The sequence below is a fragment of the Colletotrichum orchidophilum genome (assembly GCF_001831195.1).
Source record: "Colletotrichum orchidophilum strain IMI 309357 chromosome Unknown Scaffold_3.1, whole genome shotgun sequence".
Taxonomy (NCBI): Eukaryota; Fungi; Ascomycota; class Sordariomycetes; order Glomerellales; family Glomerellaceae; genus Colletotrichum; species Colletotrichum orchidophilum.
The window spans coordinates 745,321-761,704 of NW_019172959.1; the positions used below are offsets into that span (position 1 = coordinate 745,321).

The 16,384-nt window shown below is 17.1% G+C and overlaps 5 protein-coding genes across 5 annotated transcripts; 3 read left to right on the forward strand and 2 right to left on the reverse strand.

The window, feature by feature from the left end:
* Positions 1-2,162: 2,162 nt before the first annotated feature.
* On the reverse strand, positions 2,163-2,387 carry CORC01_00641 (uncharacterized protein; the record flags this gene model as incomplete). Its single annotated transcript, XM_022612298.1, has 1 exon — positions 2,163-2,387. A coding segment is annotated over one exon (225 nt), but the record flags the coding sequence as incomplete, so codon positions are not given.
* A 454-nt stretch (positions 2,388-2,841) lies between these two features.
* Positions 2,842-2,991, reverse strand: CORC01_00642 (uncharacterized protein; the record flags this gene model as incomplete). The annotated part of the gene is made up of 1 exon (XM_022612299.1): positions 2,842-2,991. A coding segment is annotated over one exon (150 nt), but the record flags the coding sequence as incomplete, so codon positions are not given.
* Positions 2,992-11,860: 8,869 nt separating this feature from the next.
* Positions 11,861-12,013, forward strand: CORC01_00643 (uncharacterized protein; the record flags this gene model as incomplete). Its single annotated transcript, XM_022612300.1, has 1 exon — positions 11,861-12,013. A coding segment is annotated over one exon (153 nt), but the record flags the coding sequence as incomplete, so codon positions are not given.
* A 1,446-nt stretch (positions 12,014-13,459) lies between these two features.
* Positions 13,460-13,609, forward strand: CORC01_00644 (uncharacterized protein; the record flags this gene model as incomplete). The annotated part of the gene is made up of 1 exon (XM_022612301.1): positions 13,460-13,609. A coding segment is annotated over one exon (150 nt), but the record flags the coding sequence as incomplete, so codon positions are not given.
* Positions 13,610-14,062: 453 nt separating this feature from the next.
* Positions 14,063-14,266, forward strand: CORC01_00645 (uncharacterized protein; the record flags this gene model as incomplete). Its single annotated transcript, XM_022612302.1, has 1 exon — positions 14,063-14,266. A coding segment is annotated over one exon (204 nt), but the record flags the coding sequence as incomplete, so codon positions are not given.
* Positions 14,267-16,384: the final 2,118 nt, after the last annotated feature.

The window sequence follows — 16,384 nt, forward strand, 5'->3', positions numbered from 1 at the left end:
AAAAATAAACGCCTATAAATAAATAAAATAAGTAATTATAAAAATATAAGACAGACGACCGCTCAGTAAACGGTCGAATAATAATAAATAAAATATTATAAAAAATATATTTATAATTAAGATTTATATATAAAATAGCTTAAGCTAGGTTTAAAAATAGATTTTTATAACTTTTTTAATAATTAATTCTTATATTAAATCTAACAATTATTTTTAATTATTTTTATTAAAAACTTATTTAATAAGACTATGATTAATTATTAAAACTTTACTTACCTTACGACTTATAAATAATAATTTTATTAAAGCTATTTTTATAACGATTATTATTTATAAATATCGTAGCCCCGATTTTTATTAATATAAACCTTATTATAATTAATTAATTATAATATTTTAATTATTTTTATTTAGTAAATTAATTTTATGAAAACTTATTAAATAATATAAACGATATTTATCGAATCCTTTTTTAATAAAAATAAAAAGCCCTAGGCTTTAGACGCCGAGCTAGCTTAAGCTAAAAAAGACGTAAAGATATTTAATATTAAATATAACTCTAATAAAGACACGGTCCTTAATAAAATAACGTATACCTAAATACGTTACGTCGTTAACTAAAGTACTTAATATAATAAAAAATTAACGGACCTTTTTAATACCACTACTATTTAATTAATAAAAGCTTAAACTAAAAACGACTACGATATTATTAAAATATAAAAAATATTTAATACTACGTTTAAAAAACTTAAAAATAAACGTTAAAAGGCCTTATGTTACGGCTAGCTAGTCGTAGTGAGGTTTGTGTTAATAAAAGTCGGGGCTACGATATTCGTAAACAATAGTCGTCATTAAAATAATTTTAAAAAAGCTATTATTTATAAATCGTTAAGTAGAAAAGCTTCGGTAATTAATTATAGTCTTATTAATAAGGTTTTTAATAAAGATAGTTAAAAACGATCGTTAAATTCAATATAAAAATTAATTATTAAAAAAGCTATAGGAGTCTATCCTTAAGCCTAGCCCGTGGCTATTTTATATATAAATCCTGATTATAAATATATCTTTTATCTATATATTTATTTAACGGTTCCCGTGTTTTTAAAATATAAGATCCGTTTAATTAAAAGGCGGACTTTATATATTAAATATACGGAGTTTTTTATTTTATTATTATATAACTTATCTATAGTTCTTCTGTTTTATAAAAATAATATATATATTCCCGTATTTTATATTATATATAATATAGTAACCGCCGTAGGCCTACGGGGCGAGTCCCTAGTCCTATTATATATATTAAGTCGTAATATTAAGTCTCCTTTTTAAAGGTCTAGTCCTATAGACTTATAAATACGCGTTCGTTACCTAGGTCTATAAGGTAGTTAATTATACTTATTATAATATACTAACATAATGTTAAGTCGTGTTAAAAAACGTATTTTAAATAAATCTAAATTAATAATATTTCGAACTACTTATAACGACGTTTTTAATTATTTTAGTTCTAGCGACGTTATACTTTATATTTATTACTTTTATATAAAGCGTATTTATTAAATAGTTAAAAGCGCGAAGACTTATTAAGGTTATAAAAATTTAAAACGTATTTACGATAGTTTAGTTATGTTATCGAGTCGTGAGTATATATTCCGTTATTTATTATTATTTATAAAATTAATTAATTATAATAAAAAAATTAAGCAATTAGTATTAAGAATAGGAAGAGAAAAAGGAGTAAGCTAGTAATATTTTACTAGATCTTTACGAAAAACTAGCTCGGATTTAGTCCGAGGTTATCGAAATAGTTAGTCGTTTTATTTAAATTTATACTATTTATAAGAAGGTAAAAGAGCGTTATATCGAGACCTTTATTTAAAGAATATAAGAGTTAGAGGAGAAAGATATCTTTTTAATATTAAATATTTACGAGAAGTAGGTAATAAGTAATCTTTAGGCTATTAGTATTCCTAACGATCCTTTTTAAAGCGATTACGGTTTTAACGAGGAGTTTTAAAAATTAGGTCTATTAATCGAGGCTAATTTTTTTAATAATCGCAAAAAAGTTATTAAAAGTATTAGAGGTTCGTAATAGGTTCTTATATATTATTTTTATATCCGTAATTTTTCTATTTAATAAGGAATTTTTATTATTTATTTTAGATTCGATAGTCGATAATTCGTTCGACTTCGTATTTTAATTTATTAAGTTCGACGATAATACGGTCTTTTATATATAAGCCCTTAAATACCGGCTTAAAGAGTAAAATATAAAAAACTAAGTAGTATCGTATCGTATTTAAAAGTTTTAATTTAAAATTAACTAATAAAACTTTTTTAATAATTTCGAAAGGTTTAAATTTTTTATAGTTTAACTTATTGCTTAGTCGCTTCGTTTTAATATTACGACGAAGGAGGTATATATTATCTCCTTTTTTTAAAATTAGTTTACTAATTTTTAATTTATCGACGTACTTTTTTATATATTACTATATAAACTCGAGGTTTAAAAAGGCTTTTTTTTTAGATTTTTTTAAGTTTATTTACGTTTACTACGGTTTTTATAGTTTATAATCCTTTATATACTTTTTTATATATAATTAATTAAAATCCGTAGTTAAAATAGAAAAGGGATTTTTTTATATTTTTACTAACTACGTTATTATATATAAACTAGGCTATTAATAATAGTATTATTTAATTATTTTAGTTATAATTTATATAGTAATAGAGGTATATTTTAAGAATTTAATTAATTCTTTTCGTTTATTTATCGGTTTATAAATAGAAAAAGGTCGATAGTTTATAATTTATATTAAATTACGAAATTAAAGATTTTTAAAACTTAGCGGTAAATAGCTTATTTTTATTAAAAATTATTTTTTTAAATAAACCGTAGTTAATAATAACTATTTTAAGGAAGGTATATATTAATTTTTTAATATTATTTATTTTTTTATATAATATAAAATAAGCGAATTTAATTAGTCGGTCGACGATAATTAAAATATTATCGTATTATATATTTATAAATAGTTTTTTAAATTTTAATAGTTTAATAATAAAGTTTTAAAAAATTAAATATTATACTTTTAATAGTATTAGTAATAATTATAACTCTTTATAAGGTTTATAAAGGCTATTTTTGTTTTTTTTATAAATATTATAGTTTTTAATAGCTTTAGTAATTTTTATTTTTATAACGGATTTATCGTAATATTAACGAATCCGTTTTTATATTTTTATAATATTTTAATAATTATATACTTAAGTATTATAAATTTTTATAATAAGCTTAAAAATTATTTTTTTAAATAGGTTAATATTAACTTTTTTAGTTATTATAAAGAGTTTTATAATAAGTATAAAATTACTATTATTATCGTATTTAAAGATTATTTATATTTCCTTAAGGATTATAACTTCGTAATCGGGTCGTTTATTAAAAGCGTTTACTTTACTATTTTTTAAACTTTTTTAATAAATAATTCGGAAATTAAATTTAAATAAGAACTTATTCTATTTAATTTATCGTTTATTTAAGTTTTTATTTATTATAAAGTTCGTAAAGTTTTTATAATCTATATAAATAGTAATTTCGTATTTAGTTTTTAAAAGCTATAGTCTTTATTTTTTAAAAGCTTTAATTATAATTATTAATTTTTTATTATAAATTTATTAATTTAATTCTATTTTATAAAACGTTTTAAAATAAAATATTTAAAGATAAAGTATTCTTTACTAATCTTATTATTTTAAGATAGCTTTTATAGCAAAATCCGAAGCGTCGGTCTCGACTTTAAATAGTTTTTTTAGGTTAAGGATTATAATTATTAATTCCGAAGTAATTAAATCCTTAACTTTATTAAAAGTTTCTTTATATTTTTTATCTTAAATAAAAGTTATATTTTTTTTATTAAGTTATTAAAAGGTTTAATAATATTAATATAGTTTTTAAAGAATTGCTAATAAAAATTAATAAATTTTAAAAATAACTATACGTTTTTAATATTAATAAGTATAAACTAGTCTTTAACTATTTTTATTTTAAATACTTATATATAAATTTATCTTAGCGTAATCATATAGTTAAGGAAATCTATTTTTTATATATAAAATTTATATTTATTAAGCTTAATAAAAAACTTTACGTTTTAAAATTTTTAAAATATTATATAGACGTATTTTTTATAAATTTCAAAATTAAAAAAAAAAATAAAAATATTATTAAAATAAACGATTATAAAAATATCGACGTATTCTTTAAATATATAATTAATTATTATTTAAAATATAATAGGTACGTTAATAAGTCTAAAAAGTGTAATTAAGTATTTATAAAGTCCTTTATAAATTTAAAATACCGTTTTTTATTTATTTTTTTTTTTAATTTTAATTTAATTAAATACTCTTTTAAAGTTTATTATAATAAACTATTAAACTTTATATAATATTTCTTTAAATTTTATAATAAGAAGTAATAAATAGTAATTCTTTTTAATAATTTTATTAAGTTTTTTATAATCGATTATAAATCTAAACTTCTTTTTATTTTTTTTAAATACAAAAAAAATTAGTGCTTTTATTAAAAAGGATAATAATTTAATATAACCCTTTTTCAATTTATCATCGATATATTTATTAAGTTTATTACGTTTAAATTAATTTATAAAATATAATAAATAAAACTTAAGTTATATTCCTTTTTTTAATTCGATTTTTATATCCTAATTATTATATTTTAATAATCCTGTTTTTTTTTTTAAAACGAATAATTTCGTATAAATCTAGTACTTTTTAAATATAATTTAAAATAAGTCCGATCTTCGATCGTTTATATTGAGTACGAATATTTTAATAAATTCTATTATTTTAATAAAAGCGATATATTTAATTTATTTTCGTTTATTAAATATTATATAAGACTTGTTTAAACCCTTTTTTTTAAATCGTTTAGTAATTAAATTTATTTAATAAAATTAGCCGGTTTTTTAATTTATTTATAAATTATACTTTTATAACTACGAGATTTTTAAAATAACATCAATATTTCCGATCTTTATAATATCGTATTTTAGTTATTTTAATTAATTATTAATATATATTATAAAGTATATAGTCTCCTAGTTAATATATCCGTTATTATAATTAACTTATTTTTTTTTTATTATTTATAAAGTATATAAGTTCGTTTTCCATATTTATAATAATTTATATTTATTTACCGTTTTTAATAAGATAAAGATTTTTTAAACGCCGTTATTAATAATAATATTTATATTATATCCGTTTATTTAGAGTTTAAGTCGTAAATATTCTTTATTAAAAAGTATTATAAAATATAAAAACTTATTTATTTTAGCCGTTTTTTATTATTTTTTTATAATTAGCGTATTTAGTTTTTTAATATCTTAAGGGCTAATACCCGTCCTTTTTTTATAAGCCGTTCGTAATTAATTATTAAATTAGGACGCTTTTATCTTTTAATAAGTAAATATAATACGTTAATAATATCGTATATATCGTTTATTTTTTTATTAATAAATTCTCTCCCTTTAAAAAATAATTTATAATTTTTAAATATTTTAATATTAAATTATGTATTTAAAATATATCGGTTATGTAAGTAGTTTTTTAAGTCTTTAGTAAGTTAATTTAGTTTTCTTTAGAAGCTTATAGATTTTTATTATTTTAGTTATTTATTTAAATCGGCTTCTTTTTTAATAATAAAATCGTTAATATTAAATAGTATCTTATAATCGATTTTTAACTAAGTACGTCGTTAAGTAACGTCGCGAGGTTCGTTTAAGTTATAAGGCGATTATTAGTTTATTAACTATTTATAGTTTAATATATTAATATTATCTAAAAGGGGGTCGTAATCTAGTCCCTCGGTACTAGATTTTATAAATATATCGTTAATAATTTCTTTACTTAAGTTATTTAACTTAGTATTTTTTTTAAATATAAAAAAGTTTTATTTTAAACGGAGTATATTATTTTTCGTTATTACTTTAAATTATTTATATAACCGTTATTATAAAATAGTAAAGACTATTTTTATAATTAAATATTAAAAAATATAAACGTTTACCGTATAATAAGCCTCGTTTAGTTTTTTAATATATTAATAATAATATTTTTTTAACGTCTAAGGTCCGTATATTAAATATATAATATTTATTTTTTTATTAATTTCATATTTTAATTAAAAAAGGTCTTTTTTTATTTTAATTTTTAATCGTTTTTAAAATCGTTATTAAAATAGGGCGAGTATTATTTTTATATTTAATCGTTTTTTTTTTAATAATCGATTAGTTTTATAATAATTAATTAAAATATAAATATAATTTTTATTATAATTTTTTATTATTAGAAAGTAATATTCGTAATATTAAATTATTTTATTAAATATTTATTATATTATATAAATAGATTTATTTAGAATTTATATTTTATAAGCTAGGATTTTATTTTTTAATTAAAATAGGTCGTCTTTATTTTTAATTATTATTTTTTTTTTAATCTATTTCCTATTATCGTAAGGGTTTACGCTCGGTTAAGAAAATTAATAAATTATATTTTAATTACTTTGTATATTATTAATAATGTTTAGATATATTTTTTATTATAGTCTTTAATAGTCTTAAAACGTAAGATTATTTTTTATTTATTTATTATAATAAGGGTCCTATTAAAAGGTTTTTTAAAATACTATCTTAATTATTTTTTATTATCTCGGTAGGTAAGGTAATTATCGTCGTAATATACGGTTTAAAAATATAATTTATAAAGTACTTTTTTAAAAATAATATTAATTTGCTTTTTAGGAATAGGTCGTTATTAAATTCGTTTAAGTTATTTATAATCCTTAATTATATATCTTAGCTTATTATAATTATAATATTTAAATTTTTTTTTTAACGGGATTAGTTTCGATTTATTATATTAAGATTTATAAGTCTATTATATTATTTATAAATAATAGTTTATTAAAGATTATTGTTCTTGTTATAACGGTTTTTTTAATTAAAGTTGCGTTAAGGTTATTATTAATATTTACGTCTTAAGTTAAGTTTTTATTATTATTCTTTTTTTTTTTTTTTTTTTTTTTTTTTATTTTTTTTTTATTTTTATTTTTTTTTTTTTTTTTTTTTAATAATTTTTTTTTTTTTTTTTTTTTTTTTTTTTTTTTTTTTTTTATAAAAGCGATTATTAATTTTAATTGCGAGTTTAGTATATTAAAAGAAATTTTTTAGTTTATTGAATTTAACGATTTTATTTTTAATTTCGTCTTTTAGTTTTTAATAAAATATAAAAACCTTAGTATTATTAGTGAGATTAAGTTGAGCGTTGAGTCGTTTAAACTTAGCTAAATAGTCTTTTATTAATTTAATTTATCGGAGTTATAATATATTGCGTTCGGTTTATCGTTTCTTATTTAAGTTTTAAAAGAGCGATTTAAAAAATTTTTTAAACCTTTTAAAATTATAATAAATATCTTATATTTTAATAAAGTATTTATCGAGGGTTTTTTTTTTAAAATATTCTTTTTAAAAAAGTTCGAACTATTCAAAAGCTCGTTTTTTAAAAAAGTTAACAGCGTATATAATTTTCTTAATTTCGTTATTAAAATCTTTTTAATAGAAGTTTTAAAAGTTTTTAATTTAAATTAAAAATCTTTTTAAAGTTCTAAAAGTACCGTTAAAAATAATAGGTATATTAAATTTAAGTTTTTATCGTCTTTTAGTAAAAAGGGTAATAACGATATTAGCGGCGTTTTAAAACGTATTTATTTATTTGGTGAGTTTTAAGGTCTTTTTATATTTATTATTAAGTTTTTTAAACATAGCGTTAAATAGTCCTTATATATAAGCGATATCGTAGTTATTCTTAACTTAGGCTTCTATTAATTAGGTAGTAATAGTATTAAAAAGGTCCGTTAATTCTTTATTATATTAAATATTTTAATTAACGACGCGGCGTATTTTAATATATATTATTTTATTAAGGACCGCGTCCTTATTAAAATTATATTTAATATCGGGTATTTTTATATCTTTTTCGGCTTAAGTTAGCTCGACGTCTAAAGCCTAGGGCTTTTTACTTTTATTAAAAAAAGATTCGATAGATATCGTTCGTATTATTTAATAAGTTTTCGTAAAGTCGATTTATTAAATAAAAGTAATTAAAATATTACGGTTAGCTAATCGTAATAAGGTTTATATTAATAAAAGTCGAGGCTACGATATTTATAAATAATAATCGTTATTAAAATAATTTTAAAAAAGCTATTATTTATAAGTCGTTAAGTAAAAAGGTTTTAGTAATTAGTCGTAGTTTTATTAATAAGGTTTTTAATAAAGATAATTAAAAGCGATCGTTAGATTTAATATAAAAATTAATTATTAAAGAAGCTATAGGAGTTTATCCTCGAGCCTAGCCTATAGCTATTTTATATATAAATCCTAATCGTAAATATATTTTTTATCTATATATTTATTTAACGGTTCCCGTGTTTTTAAGATACGGGATCCGTTTAGTTAAAAAGCGGACTTTGTATATTAAGTATATAGAGTTCTTTATTTTATTATTATATAACTTATTTATAATTCTTTTGTTTTGTGAGGGTGATATATATATTCCTATATCTTATATTATATATAGTATAATAACTGCCGTAGGCCTGCGGGGCGAGTCCCTAGTCCTATTATATATATTAGGTCGTAACACCTTAAACCTCGCCGACTAAATAAATATATTTTAAAATACCGTTAATATCGTTACTACCCCTTTTAATAAAAAATAATAAAAACTTAAATTTAATATATTTATTATTTTTAATAAAACCTTTAGAACTTTAAAAAGATTTTTAATTTAAATTAAGAATTTTTAAAACTTTTATTAAAAAGATTTTAATAACGAAATTAAAAAAATTGTATACGCCGTTAGCTTTTTTAAAAAATAAGTTTTTAAATAATTCGAACCTTTTTAAAAAAAGTATTTTAAAAAAGAAACTTTTAATAAATACTTTATTAAAATATAAAATATTTATTATAACTTCGATAAATTTAAAAAAGCTTTTAAATCGCTTTTTTAAAATTTAAATAAAAAACGATAAACTGAGCGTAATATATTATAACTCCGATAAATTAAATTAATAAAGGACTATTTAACCGAGTTTAAATACTTTAATATTTAACTTAATCTTATTAATAATATTAAAATTTTTATATTTTATTAAAAATTAAAAAATAAGGTTAAGGATAAACTTACTAAAATTAATAAACTAAACGATTTCTTTTAATATACTAAATTTATAATTAAAATCGATAACCGTTTTTATAAAAAAAAAAAAAAAAATAATAAAAACCTAACTTAAGATATAAATATTAATAGTAACCTTAATATAACTTTAACTAAAAATACCGTTATAATAAAAATAATAATTTTTAATAAACTACCGCTTATAAATAATATAACGGACTTATAAACCTTAATATAATAAAATAAAACTAATCCCGTTAAAAAAAAATTTAAATATTATAATTACGATAAGTTAGGATATATAGCTAGAGACTATAAATAGCCTAAACGAATTTAATAATAACCTATCTTTAAAAAATAAATTAATATTACTTCTAAAGAAATATTTTATAAATTATTTTTTTAAACCATATACTACGACGATAATTACCTTACCTATCGAGATAGTAAAGAATAATTAAAATAATACCTTAAGAAACCCTTTAATAAGACCTTTATTATAATAAATAAATAAAAAATAGTTTAATGCCCTAAAACTATTAAAAACTATAATAAAAAGTATATCTAAATATTATTAATAATATACAAAATAATTAAAATATAACTTATTAGCTTTTTTAATTAAATATAAACCCTTACGATAATAAAAAATAAATTAAAAAAAAGGATAATAATTAAAAATAAAAACGACCTATTTTAATTAAAAAATAAAATCTTAGCCCGTAAAATATAAATTCTAAATAAATCTATTTATATAATACGATAAATACTTAATAAAATAATTTAATATTACGAATATCGCCTTTTAATAATAAAAAATTATAATAAAAACTATATCCATATATTAATTAATTATTATAAAACTAACCGATTATTAAAAAAAAAACGATTAAATATAAAAATAATACTCGCCCTATTTTAATAACGACTTTAAAAATAATTAAAAACTAAAACGAAAAAAAACCTTTTTTAATTAAAATATAAAATCGATAAAAAAATAAATATTATATATTTAATATACGGACCTTAAATATTAAAAGAACGTTATTATTAACGTATTAAAAAACTAAATAAAGCCTATTATACGATAAACGCTTATATTTTTTAATATCCGATTATAAAAATAGTTTTTATTATTTTAAAATAGCGAATATATAAATAATTTAAAATAATAATAAAAAATAATATACTTTATTTAAAACAAAACTTTCCTATGTTTAAAAAAAATATTAAATTAAATAACTTAAATAAAAAAACTACCGACGATATATTTACAAAATTTAATATTAAAAGACCGGATTACGACCCCTTTTTAAATAATATTAATATATTAAATTACGAATAGCTTATAAATTAATAATCGCTTTATAATTTAAATAAACCTTATAATATCGCTTAACGACGTACTTAATTAGAAATTAATTATAAGATACTACCTAATATTAACGATTTTATTATTAAAAAAGAAGCCGATTTAAATAAGTAATTAAAATAATAAAAATCTATAAACTTTTAAAAAAAACTAAATTAATTTACTAAAAACTTAAAAAACTACTTATATAACCGATATATTTTAAATATATAATTTAATATTAAAATATTTAAAAATTATAAATTATTTCTTAAAGGGAAAGAACCTATTAATAAAAAAATAAACGATATTTACGATATTATTAACGTATTATATTTACTTATTAAAAAATAAAAGCGTTTTAATTTAATAACTAATTATAAACGGTTTATAAAAAAAAACGAGTATTAATTTTTAAAATATTAAAAAATTAAATATATTAATTATAAAAAAATAACGAAAAACGGTTAAAATAAATAAATTCCTATATTTTATAATACTCTTTAACAAGGAATATTTACGATTTAAATTCTAAATAAACGAACACGATATAAATATTATTATTAATAGCGGCGCTTAAGGAATTTTTATTTTATTAAAAATAATAAATAAATATAAATTATTATAAATATAGAAAATAAACCTATATACTTTATAAATAATAAAAAAAAAATAAGTTAATTATAATAATAGATATATTAACTAAAAGATTATATACCTTATAATATATATTAATAATTAACTAAAACAACTAAAATATAATATTATAAAGATTAAAAATACCGATATTATTTTAAAAATCTCGTAGTTATAAAAATATAATTTATAAATAAATTAAAAAACCGGCTAATTTTATTAAATAAACTTAATTATTAAACGATTTAATAAAAAGGGTTTAAATAAATCTTACGTAATACTTAATAAATAAAAATAAACTAAATATATTACCTTTATTAAAACGATAAAACTTATTAAAATATTCGTACTTAGTATAAACGATCGAAGATCGGACCTATTTTAAATTATACTTAAAAAATACCGGATTTATATAAAACTATTCGTTTTAAAAAAAAAATAGGACTATTAAAATATAATAATTAAAATATAAAAATCGAACTAAAAAAAAAAATATAATTTAAATTTTATTTATTATATTTTATAAATTAATTTAAACGCAATAAACTTAACGAATATATTAACGATAGACTTAAAAAAAGTTATATTAAATTATTATCTTTTTTAATAAGAGTATTAATTTTTTTTATATTTAAGAAAAATAAAAAAAAGCTTAGACTTATAATTAATTATAAAAAACTTAACGAAATTATTAAAAAGAATTATTATTTATTACCTTTTATTATAAAATTTAAAGAAATATTATACGGAGCCTAATAGTTTACTATAATAAATTTTAAAAAAATATTTAATTAAATTAAAATTAAAAAAAAAATAAATAAAAAACGGTATTTTAAACCCGTAAAAGATTTTACGAATATTTAATTATACTTTTTAAACTTATTAACGTACCTATTATATTTTAAATAATAATTAATTATATATTTAAAAAGTACGTTAATATTTTTATAATCGTTTATTTTAATAATATCCTTATTTTTTTTTTAATTTTAAAATATATAAAAAATACGTTTATATAATATTTTAAAAACTTTAAAATATAAAGCTCTTTATTAAGCCTAATAAATACGAATTTTATATATAAAAAATAAATTTCCTTAGTTATATAATTATATTAAAATAAATCTATATATAAATATTTAAAATAATAATAATTAAAAACTAGCCTATACTTATTAATATTAAAAACGTATAGTTATTTTTAAAATTCGTTAATTTTTATTAACGATTCTTTAAGGATTATATTAATATTATTAGACCTTTTAATAATTTAATAAAAAAAATATAATTTTTATTTAGGATAAAAAATATAAAAAAGCTTTTAATAAAGTTAAGGATTTAATTATTTTAAAATTAGTAATTATAATCCCGGACTTAAAAAAACTATTTAAAATCGAGACCGACGCCTCGGACTTCGCTATAAAAGTTATTTTAAAATAATAAAATTAATAAAAAGTATTTTATTTTTATATATTTTATTCTAAAGCGTTTTATAAAATAAAACTAAACTAATAAATTTATAATAAAAAATTAATAACTATAATTAAAACTTTTAAAAAATAAAAATTATAGTTTTTAAAAACTAAATACGAAATTATTATTTATATAGATTATAAGAACCTTATAAACTTTATAATAAATAAAAATCTAAATAAACGATAAATTAAATAAAATAAATTCTTATTTAAATTTAATTTCCGAATTATTTATCGGAAAGGTTTAAAAAATAATAAAATAAACGCTTTTAATAAATGACCTAATTACAAAGTTACGGTCCCTAAGGAAATATAAGTAATCCTTAAATATAATGATAACAGTAATCTTATACTTATTATAAAACTTTTTATAATAATTAAAAAAGTTAATACTAGCTTATTTAAAAAAATAATTCCTAAGCTTATTATAAAAGTTTATAATATTTAAATATACGGTTACTAAAGTATTATAAAAATATAAAAACGGATTTACTAATATTATAATAAATCCGCTATAAAAATAAAAATTACTAAAGTTATTAAAAACTACGATATTTATAAAAAAAACAAAAATAGCCTTTATAAACTTTATAAAAAGCTATAACTATTATTAATATTACTAAAAATATAATATTTAATCTCTTAAGATTTTATTATTAAATTATTAAAATCTAAAAAACTACTTACGAATATATAATATAATAATATCTTAATTATTATTAACTAACTTACTAAGTTCGCTTATTTTATATTATATAAAAAAGTAAATAATATTAAAAAATTAATATATACCTTCCTTAAAATAATTATTATTAACTACGGTTTACTTAAAAAAATAGTTTTTAATAAAAATAAGCTATTTATCGTTAAATTTTAAAAATTTTTAATCTCATAGCTCGGTATAGATTATAAACTATCGACCTTTTTCTATTTATAAACCGATAAATAAACGAAAAAAATTAATAAAATTCTTAAAATATACCTCCGTTACTATATAAATTATAACTAAAATAATTAAATATTATTATTATTAATAGCTTAGTTTATATATAATAGCGTAGTTAATAAAAATATAAAAAAATCCCCTTTTTATTTTAACTATAGATTTTAATTAACTATATATAAAAAAGTATATAAAAGACTATAGGCTATAAAAGCCGTAATAAATATAAATAAACTTAAGAAAATCTAAAAAAAAGCCTTCTTAAACCTTAAATTTATATAGTAATATATAAAAAAATATACTGATAAATTAAAAATTAATAAATTAATTTTAAAAAAGGGAGATAATATATATCTCCTTCGTTATAATATTAAAACAAAACGACTAAACGATAAATTAAATTATAAAAAACTTAAACCTTTTAAAATTATTAAAAAAGTTTTACTAATTAATTTTAAACTAAAACTCCTAAATACGATACGATACTACTCGGTTTTTTATATCTTACTCCTAAAGCCGGTATTTAAAAGTTTATATATTAAAGATTGTATTATCGTCGAACTTAATAAACTAAAATATAAAATCGAATAAATTATCGATTACCAAATTAAAAAAGGATATAAAAAGTACCTTATTAAATAAAAAGATTATAAATATAAAGATAATATATAAAAACTTATTACGAATTTTTAAAACTCTTAATAGCTTTTTAAAAAGTATTAAAATTAAATTTAAACTTAGAATTCTTAATTATTACGGCGTCCTAATCGATAATGTTAAAAGTATTATTAACTTACGCCTCTTAAGTTATTAAAAAAACACTCTCGGTATCTTTAAAAAATTCCTTCGATACGATACGACTTTTTTTAAATATTATTCGTTTTTAAAAATAAAAGTATTTTAATTTAAATAACGACTTATTTAATTTAGCTTAAGCCTTTTAATAAGCCTTAGCTTTTTTTTATAACTTTATAACTTTTTTTTAAAACTGCGACTTTTTTATTTATTTTTTATAATTAAAACGATTGAACTCTATTACTAAACGATTTATTATACTTATTAATCGGGACTTATAAAAAATAATTTTTAAAAAACTTATAAGTATAGATAATATTAATAAAAATATTATATAAAATACCTAAATAATAGTATATTTTATAAATATTAAAATTAAAAAAAACTAAATAACGAATATTTTAAAAATAATAATTTGAGTACGGCATTATTTCTATACTTTTATTAAAAAAACGAATAATATATAATAAATAGCGACGAAATATAATTATTTACGATTTCGATTTTTTAATTCGATTTAATATAATATTAATATATTTTAATAAAAACATTTAACGATTCCCTAATTTAAAAATAAATAACCTATTTATAAACCTAAAGACTAAATTTTTAAAAAAAAGAGTTAATATTACGATTTAATATATATTACTAAACTAAGGCCTTGCCCCACAGGACCTGCGGCGGTTACTATATTATATATATAGTAATAAGAATTTAAACGGCCTTTCTTAGGATAAAAGAATTATAAATAAGTTATATAATTACGATCGTATAATAAAATAAAAAACGGACGCCCGTAAATAAGTAAGACGGGCGATTATAGAAATATAAGATAAACGACCGCTTAGTAAACGGTTAAATAATAATAAATAAAATATTATAAAAAATATATTTATAATTAAGATTTATATATAGGATAGCTTAAACTAGGCTTAAAGATAGACTTTTATAACTTCTTTAATAATTAATTTTTATATTAAATCTAACGATTACTTTTAGTTATCTTTATTAAAAACTTATTTAATAAGATTATAATTAATTATTAAAGCCTTATTTACTTTACGACTTATAAATAATAACTTTATTAAAACTATTCTTATAACGACTACTATTTATAAATATCGTAGCCCCGATTTTTATTAACACAAACTTTACTACGACTAACTAGCCGTAATAAGCGTTCGGTAATATATATCGTAATATATTTTTATTTTTATTATTAATAATTAAATAGTTTCCTATATTTTTTATTAGATATATAATTATTTAAATCCGAAATCGATAAGGTTTTATATTATTAAAAAGAGGAAGGATTTAACTAATCGACTAAAAAAGATTTCGTATAAAATCTATTTTATAATAATAAAAATTAATATATTAAAAACTATAAAGATATAGGGGAGCACCTATTTTTAATTAAAATAATTAAATTATACGCCGATTATAAAACGAAAAGCGTAAATTAATATTTAAATATTTTTCTCGGCTTATTTATTAGTTTAATAATAATATATAGTTAAAACTTTAATTTCGATATTAACTACTCGATAAAGGGATATTTATAAGGCTACGACGAGTTTAGGGTCGACGTCGGAAATAAAAATATCTAAAAGTCCTTAATCGGGATAGACTTATTATATATAAGCGTCGGCCTAATTCTCGGCTATCTAGTCTATATTATTAATAATAATTTTAATAAATTTAGATATATTATTAATAATAAATAGAATCGTATTATATTTTTATATAAACTAAGGGAAAGAGACTATAAAATCGAGATAAATTATAAACAAAGGGACCCTCGGGGAGTTAATAAGCTATATATTATTATATATTAAATATCATAATAGTTTTAATTTACTATATTTAAAATAAGTCGTAATATAAAATAAAAAATAGCAATATATATTAAAA